Consider the following 19,847-nt stretch of genomic DNA (forward strand, 5'->3'; position numbering starts at 1 on the left):
GCTCTGCATTCTACCAACAAACTGACAAGAGAAGAAGACAGAAGTCCTCGTGGTCATCCTACCACTACTACCGGCTTTCAGGATGTAACACTCCTGTGAAACATACTCCCTCGTGTAGTGAAATGAATGGTTGTGAATGAGGGCCAGAGAAAGGTGGGCGTTTACTTCAGTTCTTAATTTTATTTGGCTTCCAGGAGTCATGACATCAAAAAGACAGACAGACAGACAGACAGGCAGACAGACAGGGTCCTGGTTCACAGAGGATTTCATGATGATAGATAATAAACAACACGTTCTTATTTCCCTTCCTGACAAATCGATCTCTTTTCCAAAATACTCTATTTCTATTTGGAAAACAAAATATTTCTCAAAGCTCATCTTTTAACAATCTCTGAAACCCAAACTCTGGAAAACTGCTGTCACTTTTTTTTTCTGGGCTGAGGTTTTCTGCTTTCCCAGCTAACTAACTTCTTCGTTAGCCTCTTTCTTTCCTTTCGGTGGAAGCAAACACTCAGTCCTGTCCTCCGTCTCTCTGCGGCTCTGACTCCAGTTATTTAGAAGTAGTTTAAAGCTTTGGGATGCTTTCATGTGTCATATTAAAAGAAAATGGGTGGAAAGGAAAAATTATTACGATCATTAAAGCATCACTTTTCTCATTGGTTCTAGCCTTTTCATCACTACTTTATCTACATTTAATTTTTTCAATCTCTACACAGTGTCAAAACAAGAGGTAGGCTGTGCGTCTGGCTCACGTAAACTCACTTTAAAGTTAGCATGAATTTAGCATTAGCATGCTGAACTCTCTTTAACATTAGCATGAATTTAGCATTAGCATCGCTGAACTCACTTTAACGTTAGCATGAATTTAGCATTAGCATGCTGAACTCCCTTTAACATTAGCATGAATTTAGCATTAGCATTACTGAACTCACTTTAATATTAGCATGCTGAACTCCCTTTAACGTTAGCATGAATTTAGCATTAGCATGCTGAACTCACTTTAACATTAGCATGAATTTAGCATTAGCATTGCTGAACTCACTTTAACGTTAGCATGAATTTAGCATTAGCATGCTGAACTCACTTTAACATTAACATGAATTTAGCATTAGCATGCTGAACTCCCTTTAACGTTAGCATGAATTTAGCATGCTGAACTCATTTTAACATTAGCATGAATTTAGTGTTAGCATGTGCTGGTGTCAGGATATGGCTTAGGAAACTCCTCTATGGCTTTTTTTTTTTTTAATATGGCCTGTATCCATTTTGAGATACGTAATGAATGAATATGGCTGATGCTTCCATGGAGAACAAGTAAAAGAATAAAGTCTAAACTGACTGGGGAATCAAGTCACTGCCTTTTCCCTACCTTTTGCTGAAAACACCACCATTTCTAGATCTAGACAACAATTTAAGATCATCCAACTACAAAAAAAACCAAAAAAACAAAAACATGAAAAGTTAACAAATCGAAAGGACAGCGGCCCTAAAATGGGTATAATTATATTATTAATAGCAACAATATTTAAAATGGTATTTTTCAGCTTACTTTGTTTTGGCGGGGGTCTCCGTCACTGCGGGCCAGCAGTTGAGGAGAGTCATAAAACTAAAGTAAAGCTCTAAAAAAAAGAACAGCCAAACATCATGAACATGACTTTTTTTTCCCCCAACAGATTTTTTTGATTTTTGATCAAAGAAATGTTGGGTTTCAAACTTTGTTCTATAAATATGAATATTAACACAGTGATGTGCTTGGAGGCAGCGGTGAACCCAGCTGACAGTTGACTTTTAACGTTTAACCTTGAGGACAGTTTGCTAGTTATGGCTGACTGTTGAGCTTCCAGTAGCCAACAGTATGAGACTGTGGTTACACTGGGTAGTTCCCATTGGCTAACAGTAAAACCGGTGGTTATACTGGGCAGTTCCCAGTGACTAACAGTAAAACTGGTGGTTATACTGGGCAGTTCCCAGTGACTAACAGTAAAACCGGTGGTTATACTGGGCAGTTCCAAGTGGCTAACAGTAAAACTGGTGGTTATACTGGGCAGTTCCCAGTGGTTAACAGTAAAACTGGTGGTTATACTGGGCAGTTCCCAGTGGTTAACAGTAAAACCGGTGGTTATACTGGGCAGTTCCCAGTGGCTGATAGTAAAATGGGTGGTTATACTGGACAGTGGCTAACAGTAAAACTGGTTGTTATACTGGGTGGTTTCCAGTGGCTAACAGTAAAAACGGTGGTTATACTGGGCAGTTCCCAGTGGCTAACACTAAAACTGGTGGTTATACTGGGCAGTTCCCAGTAGCTAACAGTAAAACCGGTGGTTATACTGGGCAGTTCCCAGTAGCTAACAGTAAAACCGGTGGTTATACTGGGCAGTTTCCAGTGTGAATGCATCAAGTTGTATGTATGTGAAATAGAATCTGATCTGCAGTAATTTTTCCTCCTCTGGAAAAATAAAAGGCTCTAAAATGCTGAGACGGGCTTGTGCGTTAGTCTTGGATTTCTACAAACATAAATACGATCTTTTACATGTATTCCAGCCATTCAGATAGCATGTATTGAAAGAATGGCAAACAGCTATGGAGAGAAACTGAGTTCTTCTTATTCAGAAATAAGTTCATACCTGTTGCAGATGGATTATGGTTCATGTCCTCAAAGTTGGTAAACTGTCAGTAAGTCAGGGGACACACTAAAACATTCAGCAACACAAACTAAACTCAAACACATATCTGTGCTTATAGGTCATCTATAAAAGTAATGAAGACATCATTTGAATCTCTGTTAGAATCTAGTGAAGACTTTTGGTCGTGGCTCTATTTTCAAATGACAAATATTTGGCAACATTAATTCGTCTTTACACAGACAGGTGTTGTAACAATATATGAATATAAAAATTCCCTCGTTTTCAAAAGCAAAGTGTTGTTACGAAATCAAAATGCTGACGTCTATCTACGACATCTGCAGATAAGTGAAAAGTGAAAACTCAAACTTTTTATTTGTTCTTTTGGTTTCATTTCTCAGCTTCACTCTGCTTCCTGCTGCCTTTGTTCTTCTGTCCTCCTCAAAAACAGGAAGTTCTGAAAACAAACGTCTAAACAAATAACAATGCATCTTTGGATTTCTATCAGCTTTTCAGGTTTTTAAAGAATATTCTGAATATTTGGGTAAAAGTAGACGTGAAAAAGCAAATGTGTTTGTATATGAAAAAAATTTTGAGTTCAAGAAGAAATCAAAAGAAGTTTGCTGCAGTACAAGAAATAAAATAAAAAAACATTTTAAAACAACAGCAAGTTTCTATGACGCTTTATGGTCCAGAGACACTGGCAACATGAAACTTCCTGGAAAATATGAATCCACTGTACTTGCGGCCTGGCAGGAAAGGTCTGGAATTGTCTTTCTCCTTCACGAAGAGAAATGGAACTGAGTTTTCTATAATGGCTTCCATGTTGGTGTTGGTGGCCGTTTGTCTGCAGATGTTTCCTTCTCTGTTATTTCTTCCTAAATGGAGGTGCTCCAAAGATCAGGAGGTGAAGCTTGGAAGCCCAAAGTTGGATCTTAAAGCACCTCATCTCATTCTTGCTTTAAACTTTTCTGTCCCTGGTTCTATTCAGAAAGTCTGGATCACACTGTTGGTCCTCAAACATCTTCACTTTCAATCTTAATCAGGCGACACCATGGAAACTGAAATTATATCCACTTCCCGGTTTTCCAGTGAGTTGTAAAGAGCTGCGATGACCACGTTACAGCTATTCTGCCTATGAACTTCAGACAGAGGCCTTGACCCGGATGCTGTCTTGGACTACAGTGAGAACACTCGGAGAGGTCTTGGAGGCTGAACTGGAAGCTGTGGGCCAGAAAAAAAATCCACCAGCCTCATCAGCCTTTAAGTCAGGGGAGCATGAGGAAAAAGTCCCCTTGGAAAGAAGGTTCAGACTGTCAGTCACATTCAGACTTCCTGTGTTTCCAGACAACAAGTAGAGGAACGCAGGAGAGCAGTTGGGGGGGGGGGGCACAGACACTGGCATTGGCACAAAGGGGGGAAAGGGACAAAGTGGCACCAGAGGAGCCTTTTGGTTTTGAGGTAGGTATGCATGACCAGCAGCATGAGGCAAACTTGGTAACCTGAAACACTCTGACATTTGGCGCCAAGCTGAGGTAGCGCTCGCTATCTTTGGAGGTAAAGACTTTTGGTGGGGGAGCTGAGAGGTGGGAGGGGGGCAACCAGCTGATTCCATGGAGCCTCATAAGAACACCCGGCCTAGAGGCTAACTCGGTGAGAAAAACAATCATCTCCATCACACTTGCTAAGGCTGAAGCAAATGCTTAAGCTAAGGCTGTAGCTAATGCTAAAGCAGAGCACACTGAGCTCTTCTTAGCTGCAGCTTCAAAACTCTGTGCTCACCTTCTGACCAGGAAATCCCTTTGGCTCTGGAGGACCAGGTTAAGAATTATAGCTTACCGCTGGCCTCTTATATCACTGAACACAGACAATTTTCTGTCTGTTACCAGCCTGTTATGAAGGTTTTATCACTCTTAGATCCTCTAAGGCTGTGATTGCTGGTCAGTTTGGTGGAAGGCCTCCGTTCTTGGTTCGGCAGAACCCTAAACTTGGCACTGTTGGCAAAAAACTCAAAATGACATCAACTGAACTGGAAATAAATGGTTTTGGTTTGAGCAGGAAACATCCTGGACATTTAAACATTTAAAACCACAAAGGGAAAAGACTGTTTCAACATGGCTGGCAGGGACCCCTTCCATGGAGTAGTCACTTGAATGGTAATTTCAAACATTTTTCATGTTTCTGTGGGACAGCCATTTCAAACTTGTGTTGAAAAAAGTAACATTAGCTTTGGTTTTAAGCTGAGAGATGGGGAACCGTCATGAATTGGAGTCAAAACTTGTGGACATCTGACACATCAGCTCCTCATCTTATTAAGAATGTCTTTTCGTTTGGTCCTGTCTGGTAGTAAATGTTTCCAGGATGTCCTCATTAAAACACATCTTCTCAAAGTCAAACTCTACTCTCACTCATTCATTGTCTGTCTGCACTGACAGACAGATTCTAAGGCTTTGGTTGGCGGGGTGGAAGAGGAACCATGGACCAGCTGGGTGGAGGTCAGGGGTCAGGGGTGTGGAGGTAGTGTGTTGGAGGGTTTTAGCCAGTGCTGTTGCCAGGCTGGCAGGGTGGGAGCTGTTCCACCCGGACCTGACATTGAGCGGAGGAGGACTCTCGTCTCTGTGGAGGGCAGAGAGAAGGCCATTAGAAATGATGGTGAAACAAATAGGTGTGTGTGTGTGTGTGTGTGTGTGTGTGTGTGTGTGTGTGTGTGTGTGTGTGTGTGTGTGTGTGTGTGTGTGTGTGTGTGTGTGTGTGTGACTGTACCTGAGACATGAGCTCAATGGCCTCAGGCATAAGGATGACTCCCTCTTTTGGGGCTCCTCCTCTGTGGCCCATCGGAGCCCCATTGACTCCCTGAGGAGCCCAACTGTCCTGAGTTCCTTTCCTACAGAAGAAGCTGAGAGGAGACAGCCATGTTGATGATGGCCATGACACAATAATACATAACAGGTAAACATACATTTTACATTACAGTAAAATCAAGATCATTACATATAATGTAAAATACAGAATATAATTCATAAGTTAAATATAAACTATAACTTATTATTAATTATAAATGATAAACTAAACACTATATAGAAATATAAACTATAAGGTACACTACAGCAGTACAATGTAAATCGAAAAAGAGAGAGAGTGAGTGATAAGGGAACCATATTTATCTTTTCTCTGAGGACAATCGTTCTAAAATATTAACTTTGATAAATAAAATCAGTAAAACAGTATGTACAAAATACATGTTGTATATTGTCATATATTGTTGTATACTGTACTGACTGTAAAAATCTTCAGGACTACCTTGTGATTTTGGGCTATACAAATAACCTTGACTTGACTATACCATAATATTAATATCAATATTAATATGTGAATATGCATTTTATGTATATTCACAATGCATATACTACATATGCCCTAAAACATACCAAAATATATATCAAATATTTGCGAAATATCTACCATATTATATATGGTAAAATATACCATGTCCTATAAAGTACCACAATATATACAGATATGATGAAGGTGACGTGATGAAGGAGAGGTTCACCTGCGTCGGTAGCCAAACATGAGGAAGAGGAGGCAGAAGACAATGCAGGCTAGGCCGATGTGAATGCCGATTACAATGCTGGTCATGGAGCCCTGTCTGCCGTGCTCACAGTCACACACACTCTGACCCACTGTTAAACAAAACAATTACAACGATTACAACAATCGCACCACCCATACAACAACAATACATCTGTGGTTATTAAAGCTCTTTTTTTAAAATTGTCATTCATTCATTTTAAATCTCGAAAATAAGCATTCAGATTACTGGAAAGGCGGATATTATCATATTTGCACAGAAATGTTCAGATTTCATTCAAGACTGATGTCTTTCATTGAATTAAAGCAGTTTTTCCACTAAAATAACATGTTCAAGTATGCAGATCCTTTTAAGTCAGCACACAGAATGCTGTCCTGTCAGTCAAGTTAACTGCGTTCCTCGTTGTGTTCATTGCTCCTCTTTCACTTTATATGTCCGGGTGGTTTGTGTTTATGTGTGTGAGGGAGAGAGAGAGAGAGAACGAGGGTGAGAGATACTAGACTGAGAATGTATTATTATATACGTATGTTCCCTCATCATATCATATTTATGTTAAGTGGTAGTTGGTACATATCTTCGTTTTTAAGACAACCCAGCTGTGACCACATGACCTCTGACCCATGGCCTACTGTCACCCTTTAAAAAATTAAAATTAAAATTAAGTTTCCTTTATATAGACCCAATTTCCCCTCAGGGATGAATAAAGTATTCTGATTCTGATCAATCCCCTTGAGGAAATTCATTTACTGCAAATCAACCCATCCTAGCTGTGATCTGTGTAGCTAGGAGCAGTGGGCTGCCACCTTCATGCTGAGCCCGGGGACCAGGTCCAGTTCTTTTCCCATTGCCTTGGTCAGGGGCACAGACAGTATAAAACCGAACATGCGTGTTTCTTTTGATGGTGGGGGAAACCAGAGCACCCGGAGAAAACCCACCACTGACACGGGGAGAACATGCAAACTCCACACAGAGGACGACTTGGGATGACCCCCAAGGTTGGACAACCCCGAGGTTCGAACCCAGGACCTTCTTGCTGTGAGGCAACAGCACTAACCACTGGGCCCCCGTGCCACCCATTAACCCTTTATTCCATTCAGTTTGGTAAAGATGAGGATTAAATGCCACTGTCTTGGTTGAAATATCAAACCAGCTGATAGAGGACATCTTACCGCCGCTGTTCCCCCTCTCGGCCAGGGAGACCAGCCGCTGGCTGGCGGGACTGTCACCATTCCCATTGTATGCCACCAGCTGGATCTCATAGACAGCAGAAGGTTCTGCACAGGGGTGGGATCACAATATTAGCAATAAATAGTAGTAATGAATGGTCTTCAGCACACTAGACCACTTTACTGTAGCAATGTCTTTGCAACTCTCTGTGTAAATATATATATATCTTCTATCATATATTACACCTTTCTATGTCAGTAAGATATATGTAATAATCTATATTGCTATTTATTGTTATGATATTATGACATGGCTGTGTGGTGGGACTGACCGAGGTGAGAGATGGTGTGAGTGTTGATGTGACTGGGGAAGTTTTCCTGTCCCTGGAATTCAGTGTGAGGAACCCGGTGGTAGGACAACCTGAAACCCTCCAACCGGCCAGGCTTATTGGGAAGCTCCCAGAAGACCTGCATGGCTGTCTGGTTTAATACCTTAGTAAAGAAACTGGGGGAGGCTGGAACTGAAGGAGGTAAACAGATATAGAGACAGAGAGAGAGAGAGAGAGAGAGACAGAGAGAGAGACAGAGAGACAGAGAGAGAGAGAGAGAGAGAGAGAGAGAGAGAGAGAGAGAGAGAGAGAGAGAGAGAGAGAGAGAGAGAGAGAGAGAGAGAGAGAGAGAGAGAGAGAGAGAGAGAGAGAGAGAGAGAGAGAGAGAGAGAGAGAGAGAGAGAGAGAGAGAGAGAGAGAGAGAGAGAGAGAGAGAGAGAGAGAGAGAAGGAGGGGTAAAAGGTTGAGAAGATCTTGGTGGAATTGAAATGAAATTATTTGTGAAAATTAAATAAAACTCATGCCATTGAGATAAAAAGCAATAGGCAGAATGCCTGTTGGAACACATTAGCTAGTTAAAAGAACATCTAATGTGGATAAAATAAAATAAAATTCAAAATGAAAAGGAAAAGGAAGACTTACCACCCCCTAGTGTCGTGGCAGTGACAGTGTTGGACTGCTGGCTGGCTCCCAGAGGAGAGTAGGCCTTGAGGAAGATGGAGTAGGTGGTGGCCGGCTCAAGGTTGGACAGTTCATGTTGGAAGGTGGTCTTACTCACTGCTTCCTGGAGCTCTTTACTGTCTGGTTCTGGACAGGGTACACAAGTCACAGGTCACGAGTCAACAGCTCACGAAGAAGAGGAAGGAGTTATTAATTGTATTACTAATTCTGTCTTTGTTGTCTGACTGTTTGAGAGAAGTCGGTAACTGATTTAATGTTCTGTAACCAACGCAGAATGTTGCTGCTGACAGAAAAAATCCCTTCAAAAACTGAATTTTAATTTTGATGATATTTTCAATGTCGTGTGGTTTCTTATGTATGTATTTCCAAAGAATTTCAAATCTCCTTATTTATATTAATTAATTTCATGCTCCATTTCAATCACCTGTGTGTTGGATCACCCCAACTTCTCTCTCTGGTTTTTATCAGACGTCATCTCATTTCACACTGCTATTCCGCTACTGACAGAAACTTGCAGAAATTATTTTTTATTCTAAAGGAGCAAATTGTTTCCATGATTAAATTGTTTAATATTGGTTGTACAACATGATCTCATCATGATAGTATATAAATTCTTTAAATATGTTTATAATCTGTCATTTCCAATCTGTTTTCGTCAACTTTGTCAACAAGAACGTTCCAGGATTTGTTTGTGGTAACGTATTTGTGGTAATGTGACCAGATTCCCTGTATGTTTAGATGTACTTAATAATAAAACTGATTCTGTCCAAACTGTGCATTAATTGTGTGTATGTGTGGTGGTCCTACCTCCTAGCAGGCGGATGTGGAGCACGTATCCTATGATCTGCTCTGTGACTTCTGGTGGAGGCTGTTCCCAGGTGAGCTGGAGGCTGGTGGAGGACATGGCTGTGGCCCTCAGGGTCCCAGGGGCCTCCGGTAGCTCCGTGGTCTGGCTGATGGCGAGGCGGGCACTGGCCTGGTTGGTACCGGCGCTGTTCTCAGCAATGCACTGGTAGATTGCCTCGTCCTGAAGGGTGATGCGTGTTATCGCCAGTGTCCTGCAGAGGGAAGCAGTGACAGGGCGTTAAACTTGGACTACATAGAATTAAGATCATAACAACAGTACCACTTTCTCCAAAATCTAAAGTGGGTTTTATTTTTACTTTTTGGAATTTCTGCATTTAGGAAACAACAGTTTCTCTTAACAGTCATGTCAGCAAAGAATGAATAAAATGAAACTGCAGCGAACTCTTTGGGTTTAGACTCAGTGTGATGCGGCTCTTCTAGAGCCTCCGAGGCTTTGAAACAGGAGACCGTGTGAACAAACCTTTTATATTTCCTCGCTGAAAACAAAATGCCAAACCGTTAAAGGTCTCTGAAAAAAATTCAAACTTGTCCAGCTATTTTCTGACATACGTGTTGTTGTTGGTGAGCTTCACATTGTCTCCGGGTGTCAGGATCTTCCCGTTCTTCAGCCAGATAAGGTGAGGTTCAGGAACGCCCTGGGCAGAGCAGGTGAACACGGCACTGCCTCCTGCTGGCCGGGAGACAGACTGTGGCCATTGGAGAAACTCAGGAGGTGCTGTTTAGACAGACCGAGAGTGAGCGAAGAGAGCGAGAGCGAGAGAGAGAGAGAGAGAGAGAGAGAGAGAGAGAGAGAGAGGAGAGAGAGAGAGAGAGAGAGAGAGAGAGAGAGAGAGAGAGAGAGAGAGAGAGAGAGAGAGAGAGAGAGCGAGCGAGCGAGCGAGAGGATGAAAGAAAGACGGATGGTTATAAGGGCTGTCACATAGATCCCTGTGCCAACATTTCACAGTGTCCACCTGAATCTAATGTAATCATATATGAACATACTACTGGAGTGGCAGGTCAGTAGTGTCAACATGATAATAACTATGACGTCTATAGTGAAAGCGGTCGTAGCAACAGTAGTAATAATCATAATATTAGAAGTAGATCCAGCAGTTACATTTCTTTACAGAGCGCAACAGAGAGTTGAAGATGACTCTAGAAAGTAAAAGTGCAATAGAACAAAATCAGACAGAGAAGTAGAACAAAAGAATGAGACATTATGGGACGTAGAGAAAAAGCAGCAAGTTGATAAATGTATCACAGTAAACGAGGTGCTAAACCACATAAATGACAGAAGACGAGGAGTAAGACGGGTACAAAAACAGTGGTATTTTTTGTAATAGTAGAGGTAGTATTATTTGTAACAGCAGTAGTACTAGTATTAATACTTGCTGTGAGGTTAGGGACAGGGGGCTAGCAGGTGATAGTGATGGGGGTTGGAGGTCAGTAAGTGTTCCTAGTAAGCAGTTAGACAGAGACATGGGTGGACTAGTTCAGAAAATAATAAGAGCAAGGAGGCAAGTAGGGGGCAGCAAAGATTCATGAACGTCAGTGATGAACTGAAGGGCCCTTCACGATCATGCATGCTTAATAAATGGATTATATTTTACAAATGTGTGTTAAGATTGTGTGTGTGTGTGTGTATGTGTTTCAGAAGCAGGATTGTTTTCTTGGTTTTAAAGACAAAAACAAAACAGGAAGTGGAAGTTGCTCATTACTCTGCTTGTCTTCCTTAGTGATAATGCCTGGGGAGCGGGGGTGGACAGGTGCAGTCGCCATGGAGACACAAAAGCACATGTCTGTGTCACTGCCCCCCCTTCAGCCTGTCACTGATGTACAACCAGACCCCACCCCCTCCCTGACCCCGCCTCCCCCAGGCATTGTCACTTCTCTGGGAAGAGAGCAGAGGTCAAAGGCCAAGGGGTGATAAAGTGGGGGTAGGGAGGGGGGGGCTTGGGGGCCCACTTGAAAAGGAGCCATTAATCAATGTGTGAGTGTGTGTGTGTGGGGAGGGCTACCATCTCTTCCATAAAAAAAAACACAATAAAAGCGCTTGGTGAGTGAGCACAGCTCTGCTGCTGCAGTGCATTCTGGGCAAGTTAGCAGACAATAAAAAAATGTGGTAGTGATTTGTTGTAAACTATGAACTGTGTTCACTGTCTTGTAACACTACAGCTCAGTATCTCATGATGCTCCACACATGCACACACACACACACACACACACACACACTGTACACTCCAGCTTTTGAAATGTACCCTTCACCTTGACTGTGTGTGTGTGTGTGTGTGTGTGTGTGTGTGTGTGGTGACAAAGCACTGCTCTGTTAGTTTTAGCATTTACGGGGTGTGTGTATGGAGGAGGGGGGGGGGGGTACCCACTCGACTCAAAAAGAGATGGGTGACTCATTGTTAGAAAGACCCCCGTGTGTGTCTGTGTGTCTGTGTGTGTGTGTGTGTGTGTGTGTGTCTGTGTGTCTGTGTGTATGTGTGTTGACAAAGGCCTGGTAATGAACCCCTCTCTTTCAGTGAAGTGATCTTTACACTTGAACTTCTTCAGACGAATCGTCATCATTCAGAAAACGTACCAAATCAAAACCTCAATCGGGCCGATGAAGAGAGGGAGCCTGCAGTGTGCCTGACAAAACCCTCTCTTCACACCCCGCAGGGCCGCCACACATCTAATACACACCGCAGAATCTTAATGATGTCCTTCAACACCCTATATATGTTGTGTCTTCTTTAAGATCATAAACTATATGTATTAAATTGTTGACTTTTAAAGCTCTCTCCTCCAATGAGACTGAAAGACCTGCTCACTTGTCTCTCTTTGCAAAGTTTCACAATAAGCAGATGTCTGACGGAGGTCTGGTTTTCCATCTGAACTTCACATCCATATTCTAATGCTGCCGTCTGTTCCCTATGCATGAGCTCAGCCCTGGGAAGACGGAGGACATGGCCATTTAAACCAAACTGTTGTGAATGCACACAATGGCTAACCCTTTTGTTTGTCTCTCTGACCTGTGACCTCTGAACTTGGCAGCTGGGAGGAGAAGACAGGTTGATGAGACTGTCTGTCTGTCTGCCTGTCTCACGTCACAGACCTCGCAGTCTGCCAATCAGAGTTTGGTTCGGTCAGGTTTGGTCTCCCCTGTGAGGGGGACACTAGCGCTACCTGACTGCTTGCTTACTCTGGGTGTCCTCCCCCTTCATTCCAGGTCCCTCCCCCACCACACCGCTCCGTCTCACGCATCATTTCCTACAGCCTGCTGGGATGGAGGTGAAGGGTCAGGGGTCAGAGGTGATTCCTCACACTGACAGAAATTATTCTCTTTTGGCTTTGTGTTTCATTTGCTTCCCTCTCACCCTCTCTCATACAGAGGGTGTTTTGTCTGCGGACTGACGGACCAAATCAAACTCACCCTAAACTTGACTTTTCAGACACAAAGGTGCCTGGCAAGTTCAAACGGAGAGATACTACACACAAACAGACACACACACACAAAACAGGAAGCGTTAAGCTAATCGTCCAGCGTCCGCTCATAAGGAAAAGCTGGCCTCATCTCTACAACTCTCTACCTTTGATATCGTGTGCGCGTGTGTGTGTGTGTGTGTGTATGCATTGTTTCTGTTATCAGGGATTTGAAGTGTCTCAGTCACATCAGAAGCACAAGAAACAGACACACTTTCTGTGGATCTTCGTCAATATTTTACTCGTCCCTTTGTTCGCCTTAAAGAACCAGTTAAACAACGTTTATCTGATGGATCACAGACACAACCGGTTTATGCTACAACCGATGTTCTCTAAAGTAAGCAGCTGACTCCCATCAGCTCCTGAAAAAGGTGAACTGTCCCTTTAAGGAGCAGCATTCAAGTTCACCTCTTTGTTCTCTTCAATTAAATCAACCAGCGTGTGAACAAAGGGCAAGAGAGAGCAAACAGATCTGTTCTGACACAATCCTATGTCTTTACACTGGGAAATAAATGACACTCGCGAAGTTAGTGACAACAAAAGGAGAAGCTCCTTTTAGAGGGTAGGTTATTCTCACGCTAAATATAAACGCTACTCTCTACCTACATTCATAAGTACATCTCAACATACCGCAATGGAAAAATAAATAGTATGGGAAATTAATATAAAAGTTCAAATAATTGAACAAGATCTGGAGCCTCTACATAACGAAGACAAAGATGAGAAGGTGGAGGAGGAGGAGGGGGGGTTCCAGCAGATTGCAGGTTCATTATTTGTGTCCAGCTGAACCCTCCACATGTCGCTCCAAACAGAACCTCTGCGGGTCAAAAGTCAGCCGGCAGAGGTTAATATAGTCTGCACCTCCCCCAAATAACCTCCTCCCCTAAATAACCTCCTCCCCCAAATAACCACCCCACCCCAGCTCTCCTCTCCCCTCCACACACACTCCACCTTGCTTACTACCTTTCATTCATGTGCCTGTTTAGCTGTCCTCCATTCTATAATTTCCTCTGGGAATCAATTCCTCATGTAGCCTCCTGTTATCCATCCATCCAGTTGATTCTTTTTGTTTACTTGTTTGCTTGTTTTGGGTGGAGGCGTAGCTCATAGCTTAACTGATATCTGCTGACAAACAGCCTCTCCTATAACTGAATGTGCTAAACATGCGTGCGTGCGTGCGTGCGTGCGTGCGTGTGTGAGTGATAGAGATGAGACCGGCCTAAGGATTTCACAACATCATTTATCTATTTCAGCTCATATTTAATCAAATCCAAGAAATAATCCTGATGCGGTGATAAGTCGCTGGTTCAAATCCACTCGGTGTTACTGACCTTGTACCACCAGCCTGCCGAGCGCTGTGCGCCTCATCCTGGTACCGGGCCGGTTAGCCGAACAGACATAGATGCCCGAGTGCTGCAGGCTAGCATCTGAAATCATCAGATTGCCCGTCCCAAGAACCTGAATCCCCTCCACACCGATAGAACGCCCATCTGCAGAGAGAGAGAGAAAGAGAAGGAGGACGAGAGATAAAGAGGTGTGTTGGGAAGAGAGAAAACGCATAATTAAAGTTGCAGGATAAAGCCAAACACGACTTTTTCTTTGATGTTGAGCTTATACATATACTAATTACATCTAACTATCAAATCTTTGAATATTTGGTCTTTATTGTAAAATCTTCGGTTTTTATCAAAAAAGCAGCATTTTATTTTCAAATAAGATGTGTGTTCTCTGTGAACACCTGAACCTGGTCATCATGGTAAATCTATTAAAGACGTTACCAAGACGACTCCAGGACACGATGGGCCGGGGGTTCCCTGTGGCGATGCATTCCAAGATGGCGGTCTGGTGGACGGTGATGGTGAGGTTTTGGGGACCAGACAGTATCACTGGTTCCTTATAGATCCTAGATCCTGCAACTGGAGCCAGAGAGAGAGAGAGAGTTTGTCAGTATGGATGGACCAGCAGACAGACAGACAGACAGACAGAAAGACAGACAGACAGACAGAAAGACAGTACCAGTGACGGTGAGATGGGCCTCCTGGCTGTAGCGAGTGTTTGCAATATTTACGGCAACACATCGATAGAAACCACTGTCGCCCCGTCTCACCCCCGTGATCTGCAGAATTCCACTGGGCAGCAGAGTGTACCTGTAACATCACACACACACACACACACACACACACACACACACACACACACACACACACACACACACACACACACACACACACACACACACACACACACATAAATTATAAAATGTCAGTGTGGATTACTTAGGGATTTATAGCAAGGGAGCATCAATGTCAATGTTTATGTGTAAGAAATACACTCTCGCTGAACCCATGTACATAGTTATGTGAATATCTCTCCATTTTTACTGACATCCTGACTGTTATTTGATGGCGACACATTTTCGCAACGCATTAATCAATATATATCAACATTCACTTCTACATAACTGTGACAGGGAACTCTTTGTATTTAACCCATCCCAACACACTGCAGCTAGGAGCAGTAATACTGATGTGTCTGAATCTGTGTTTGTATATGTGTATGTAACCTGGAGTCTTCAGGGTTCAGACTGGTGCGGTTCCTCTCCCAGGTGATGTTGGCCTCTGGGATTCCGTTCACCTGACAGGTGAGTCTGGCCACACCCCCTTCATCAACCATCATTGACTGTGGGTGGGTGTGGAATTTAGGGAGCGCTGAGAGAGAGCGAGAGAGAGAGAGAATTAAAAAAAGGGGGAAAAAGAATCTGGATTTATAGCAGTCAAACAGCTATCCAGAAACCAAGCTTTCTGATTGGCTCACAGCAACGACCTTTAATCCTAGGCAATCCATCAATCAATACCAATCATGAATGAAGATGTACATCTCCATGGTAACACCTCAAGCTCCATGAGAGCATCCCGGGCCTCACAAGAGTCATAATTCTACCAGGCTTCCCACAATCCTTTGCGAAACAGGCTTTACTTAACACACACCACCACACACACACATACGCCTGCTCTTGTTTTGCTTGACCAGCAGGGAGATATCGGGGCGGTGCTAATGTTATAAGCGTCCGGCGGGGTTCATTTCAAAGGTCAGCTCAGTTAAAGAAGCAGGGTGAATGGGGGAGGGTCACAACGGTCAGGTGTGATTTAACCCCCTCTCTCCCTCAGGATGAGGACCGGTTTGTTCCCAGTAAAACAAGTAGACGGGGCAGCTCCACCACCTTGCTCAGTCTCAATGGCACCCTACAGGGGTTCAGGTACTTTGTAAAAATTATATTTAGTGTCTGGCACAACATAAAACCAAATTAAATGTTTTCCTCTGAATATTACTAATTCTTCCCCTGTGTTTGAGACCAGTGGTTCTGATTTGCTAAACTGTCTGCATCTGGATGGTAGTCTGTGATATGATCTGACCTATGATTTTCTGTGTTATACTGATGTATGTTGGTATCCACTGTTAACTTTGCAATGTCTTATAAAGGTTATATATGTTTGTATATGTTGATGTATGTTGATATATATTGATGTATATTGATATATGTTGGGGGGAAGATTGATTTACTATTATCATTATTATTATTATTATTATTATATGTTGATGTATATTGATGTATGTTGGTATATGTTGATATATATTGATGTATATTGGTATATGTTGATATGTGTTGATGTATATTGATGTATATTGGCATATGTTGATGTATATTGTGTATATTGATGTATATTGGCATATGTTGGTATATGTTGATGTATATTGATGTACTTTAACAAAACTTTAAAAACAGAAATATGGTTTAGTTTGAATTTATATTTAAATTTGAGCATTAAATATGTCTCAAGTTTCAAGGCTAAATAAATAACCTATAGGTTTATCAGTGGTCAGTTGCTGACAGCATTGGGGCAGAAGCAGATACAGTACTCTTTAAGAAAAAAATAAAGGACAAAAATAATAACAGACATTTGTCAAAACCACTTAGCAAAGATTTGGTGACCAAAAGGACTGTTGATAATAATACACCTCATGCCACGGATTATTTGGTGCAGTCCTTCATTTCACAAATGCTATTATTACGTGTCAAACTTTCTTCTTCTTCTTGTTTAACAGGGACTTGTAACATTTCTAACTTAATTTCCACTTCCTCACCAAATTGGGTGATTTAAGTTTTTGTAATTCTTGCCATACTTTCAACATTCCCCTGTTTTGTGCATATATAACATAAAAACCTCCCATTCGTTTTCCAAACACGTTTTGGTATGCAAGCTTGAATTTCACTTTGATATTCAAATTTAAGAATATAGTAAGAGCCCTAACGTGTGTAGGTGTATACTGTTATATTTTGGTACATGTTACTGGCTGATGCTACATGTTGGTATGTTTTGGTCTATGTAGTATATGTTGTGAATGTCCATGCTACTTACATGCCAGCAGCACCCGGGCCTTGCGGCTGATGATCATGCCGTAACGGTTCTGTGCTGCGCAGTCATACTCGCCGGCGTCGGTCTCGTTGCTTTCTCGCCTCTTTGAGAAGTTCTTGATTAGCAGAGTCCCGTTAGCCAGCACAGTCGCCCTGGTGCCTATCATCATGGGTACACCGTTCCGTCTCCAGGTAACCGAGATAGGGCCCTCCCCCTCCACCTGACAGTCAAGCATCAAGGGGTGGTCCCTCACAGCGATGACGTCATTTGGTTCTTTCAGGAAGGCCAGCTCAGAGGCTCCGCCCATAGCTTGGGGAGAAGAGGGCAAACAGCTGTCATCAGACTGAAGCTACCAAGAAACCGCTGAAGGCATTTTGCTAATTCTGGTATGAACTTACTGTCGGATGTGGATTTGAGGTGGAGGAGGATGGGGAGACGGTGATGGAGATGAAGATGTTGTGATGCTTATGAAGCTGAAGAAAGAGGGATGAAAATGAGTGAGGTTTGAAGAGGACAGGAATCAAACCAACTGGGCTTGGGTCAGTGATTTGTTCCACATCTAGAAGTCACGTGGACTCATTATTTGCTCTGCACTAAAAACCCCAAACAGTGTAAAATCAATTTGTGTTGGTACGCAAATGGATCTCAACACATTAAGGTTTAGAAGAGTCAAAACAGCGACGTGACCGGACTGTGAAGCTGAAGCAGACATCTACCAGGTCACAGACAATGACACTGCTGAAGCAACCAAACTTTCACTAAAGCCTCTGAGCTTATCCTAGGATGTCAACCCAGACTTAACACAACCACACACACACACACACACACAGTAAGTATCCTCGGAGAGTTTTATATGATTGTCATGTTTCTTGGTTTTGCTTGCTGTGTTTCATGAGAACCAGTTTGCGAGAAAGCTGTTTGTTCCCTAACAGGCTGCAGGACTCACTTGGGCTCTCACCTTAATTAAGAGAGACTAACGAGGCTGTAAATTGAATTGTAATGAGCAGTAGAGCTGTTGTGGGCAGGGCTCTGGTCTAAACAGAAGAAAGAAGGAGTTTTATCCCTGCCGTACACCAAGAAAGCAGATAGATGGACCGGGACAGTTTGTGTTCTGGTTTGAATATGTCGGTGAGGATGAGGAAGGGTGAGGAAGGCGAGGGGGTAGTTAAATAGAGGGTATTTTACACATGACTTCACTGCAGACTGATTAATAACTTTGACACCCCCCCCCCTCCAAACCAGCACACACACGACCCTGCTCTGTGGCAGCAACCATTGAGGCAGAAGAGTTTGCAAACAATGCAGGAGGGTCTGGGGTTGGAGGTCAAGTTCAGATGACTTCAATAGAGTCTGGCTGAGGACTGCTCCATCACCCCTCTGCATGCACACACAAACACATATACCCCCCCCCCCACTCGCTTTTCAACTTCAACTTGGAGGTGACTTTCCCATGCCCCCCCCAGACGATGCCATCACCTTCAAGCCCTGCCCCTTTTACCCTCCATCTTTATACGTCTGCTGTCCCAGCTGTTCCTCACACACACACACACACACACACACACACACACAGAACATCCAACCCACACCTCCTGTACCACTGGGTGGCTTCCAGTCTGTTTACACCATCAGATCAGAATCAGGATCAGGATCAGAATCAGGATCCAGATCTGACTGATTCTGGTTTGCCACAGCTCGAATAAACATATAGAACACAATAGAAGTTTGAAAGAAGTGGTCACACTCTGAAAGCAACACCAATGTCATAATAGAGTTGGAAAAAAAGTGATAAATAGAAAGACTTTTTATCTATTGATCTACTGATCTATCTATCTATCAATAAGTCTGTCTGTCTATCTAGCAATCTATCCATCTGTAGGGACTTCTTAATATCCGTAGTAGTAGTAGTAGTAGTAGTAGTAGTCACAGCAGTAAAAACCAGGGTTCATCTAAAAATAAATCCTTTTATTTCGCTCCATTCATTCCCACCATCTTTAGAACTGAATGGCTGTGGTGCTGTACAGTCAAGATTAATCGGCTGTGGTTTAATTGGTATTAACTGGCATTATTACATTATACCATTAAGAGATTAGGGGACGAGCTGAAAGCTTGCAAACGCACGCTGTCGTCACAGTTTCTGAAATTGTGTTAAGCTCTCGAAACAATTTGGCTTCCAGCGAGTCCTGGGTACTTTAACACAGATTCTCTGTCCAGACTGACGAGTGGACAGATTCAGCCTTTTGACAAGACGACAGGAATGTCTTTCTGGGTGTCTCTGCCGTTTTTGGCCCCAAACCTTTAGTCGTTGCTGAGTTTGTTTGGGTGTGTTGTGTGACTCCTAGTGTGATCTTTGGAAATATAACAGATTATTTCTTTCCTGCATATGGAGCCGCAACTTCAACTTTCTGTTTAAACCCTTCATCATTGTCATCTACCTCTCCGCCATGAGCCTCACACACAACCCCGTGACCCTGGCTGTGCCGCTGGCCTTAACTTCAGGGATTAATCCATCACCCATCTGGGTCCTCACCCCCCCTCCAAAATCCCCAAATCTCCACCCTGCACACCCAGACTGTGACCCCCCAGCTCCTGAAAGGTCATGAGAGAGTTAGGCATCGGGGGGGTTGGAGGACAGCTTGCGTTCGGCCGTCCCACCCCCAGTCGTCCCACCCCGCCCTCCTCAGTTCGGGTCTATTGTCACCATTGGTCTTGGCCGTGAACTTCGC

The 19,847-nt window shown here is 43.1% G+C and overlaps 1 protein-coding gene across 1 annotated transcript; it reads right to left on the reverse strand.

Moving 5' to 3' along the window:
• Window positions 1-5,156: 5,156 nt before the first annotated feature.
• On the reverse strand, window positions 5,157-17,431 carry si:ch211-57n23.4 (immunoglobulin superfamily DCC subclass member 3). Its single transcript, XM_056286170.1, has 13 exons — window positions 17,128-17,431; window positions 15,273-15,417; window positions 14,726-14,856; window positions 14,488-14,625; window positions 14,041-14,199; window positions 9,806-9,971; window positions 9,197-9,447; window positions 8,351-8,515; window positions 7,712-7,900; window positions 7,383-7,487; window positions 6,175-6,304; window positions 5,385-5,517; window positions 5,157-5,237 (listed from the first exon to the last, which is right to left on the reverse strand). Exons 1-13 carry the CDS (start codon window positions 17,429-17,431, stop codon window positions 5,157-5,159), a joined length of 2,097 nt encoding a protein of 698 aa, XP_056142145.1.
• Window positions 17,432-19,847: the final 2,416 nt, after the last annotated feature.

Source organism: Lampris incognitus, chromosome 9, assembly GCF_029633865.1.
Source record: "Lampris incognitus isolate fLamInc1 chromosome 9, fLamInc1.hap2, whole genome shotgun sequence".
NCBI classification, from domain to species: Eukaryota; Metazoa; Chordata; class Actinopteri; order Lampriformes; family Lampridae; genus Lampris; species Lampris incognitus.

Coding starts and splice junctions, on each gene's coding strand:
- si:ch211-57n23.4 (XM_056286170.1), bottom strand. CDS start 17,431: ATGGGCGGAGCCTCTGAGCTGGCCTTCCTGAAAGAACCAAATGACGTC. Junction 6,305..7,382: donor CGAGAGGGGGAACAGCGGCG/GTAAGATGTCCT, acceptor TTTGTTTAACAG/TGGGTCAGAGTGTGTGTGAC. Junction 5,238..5,384: donor CCATTGAGCTCATGTCTCAG/GTACAGTCACAC, acceptor TGCCCTCCACAG/AGACGAGAGTCCTCCTCCGC.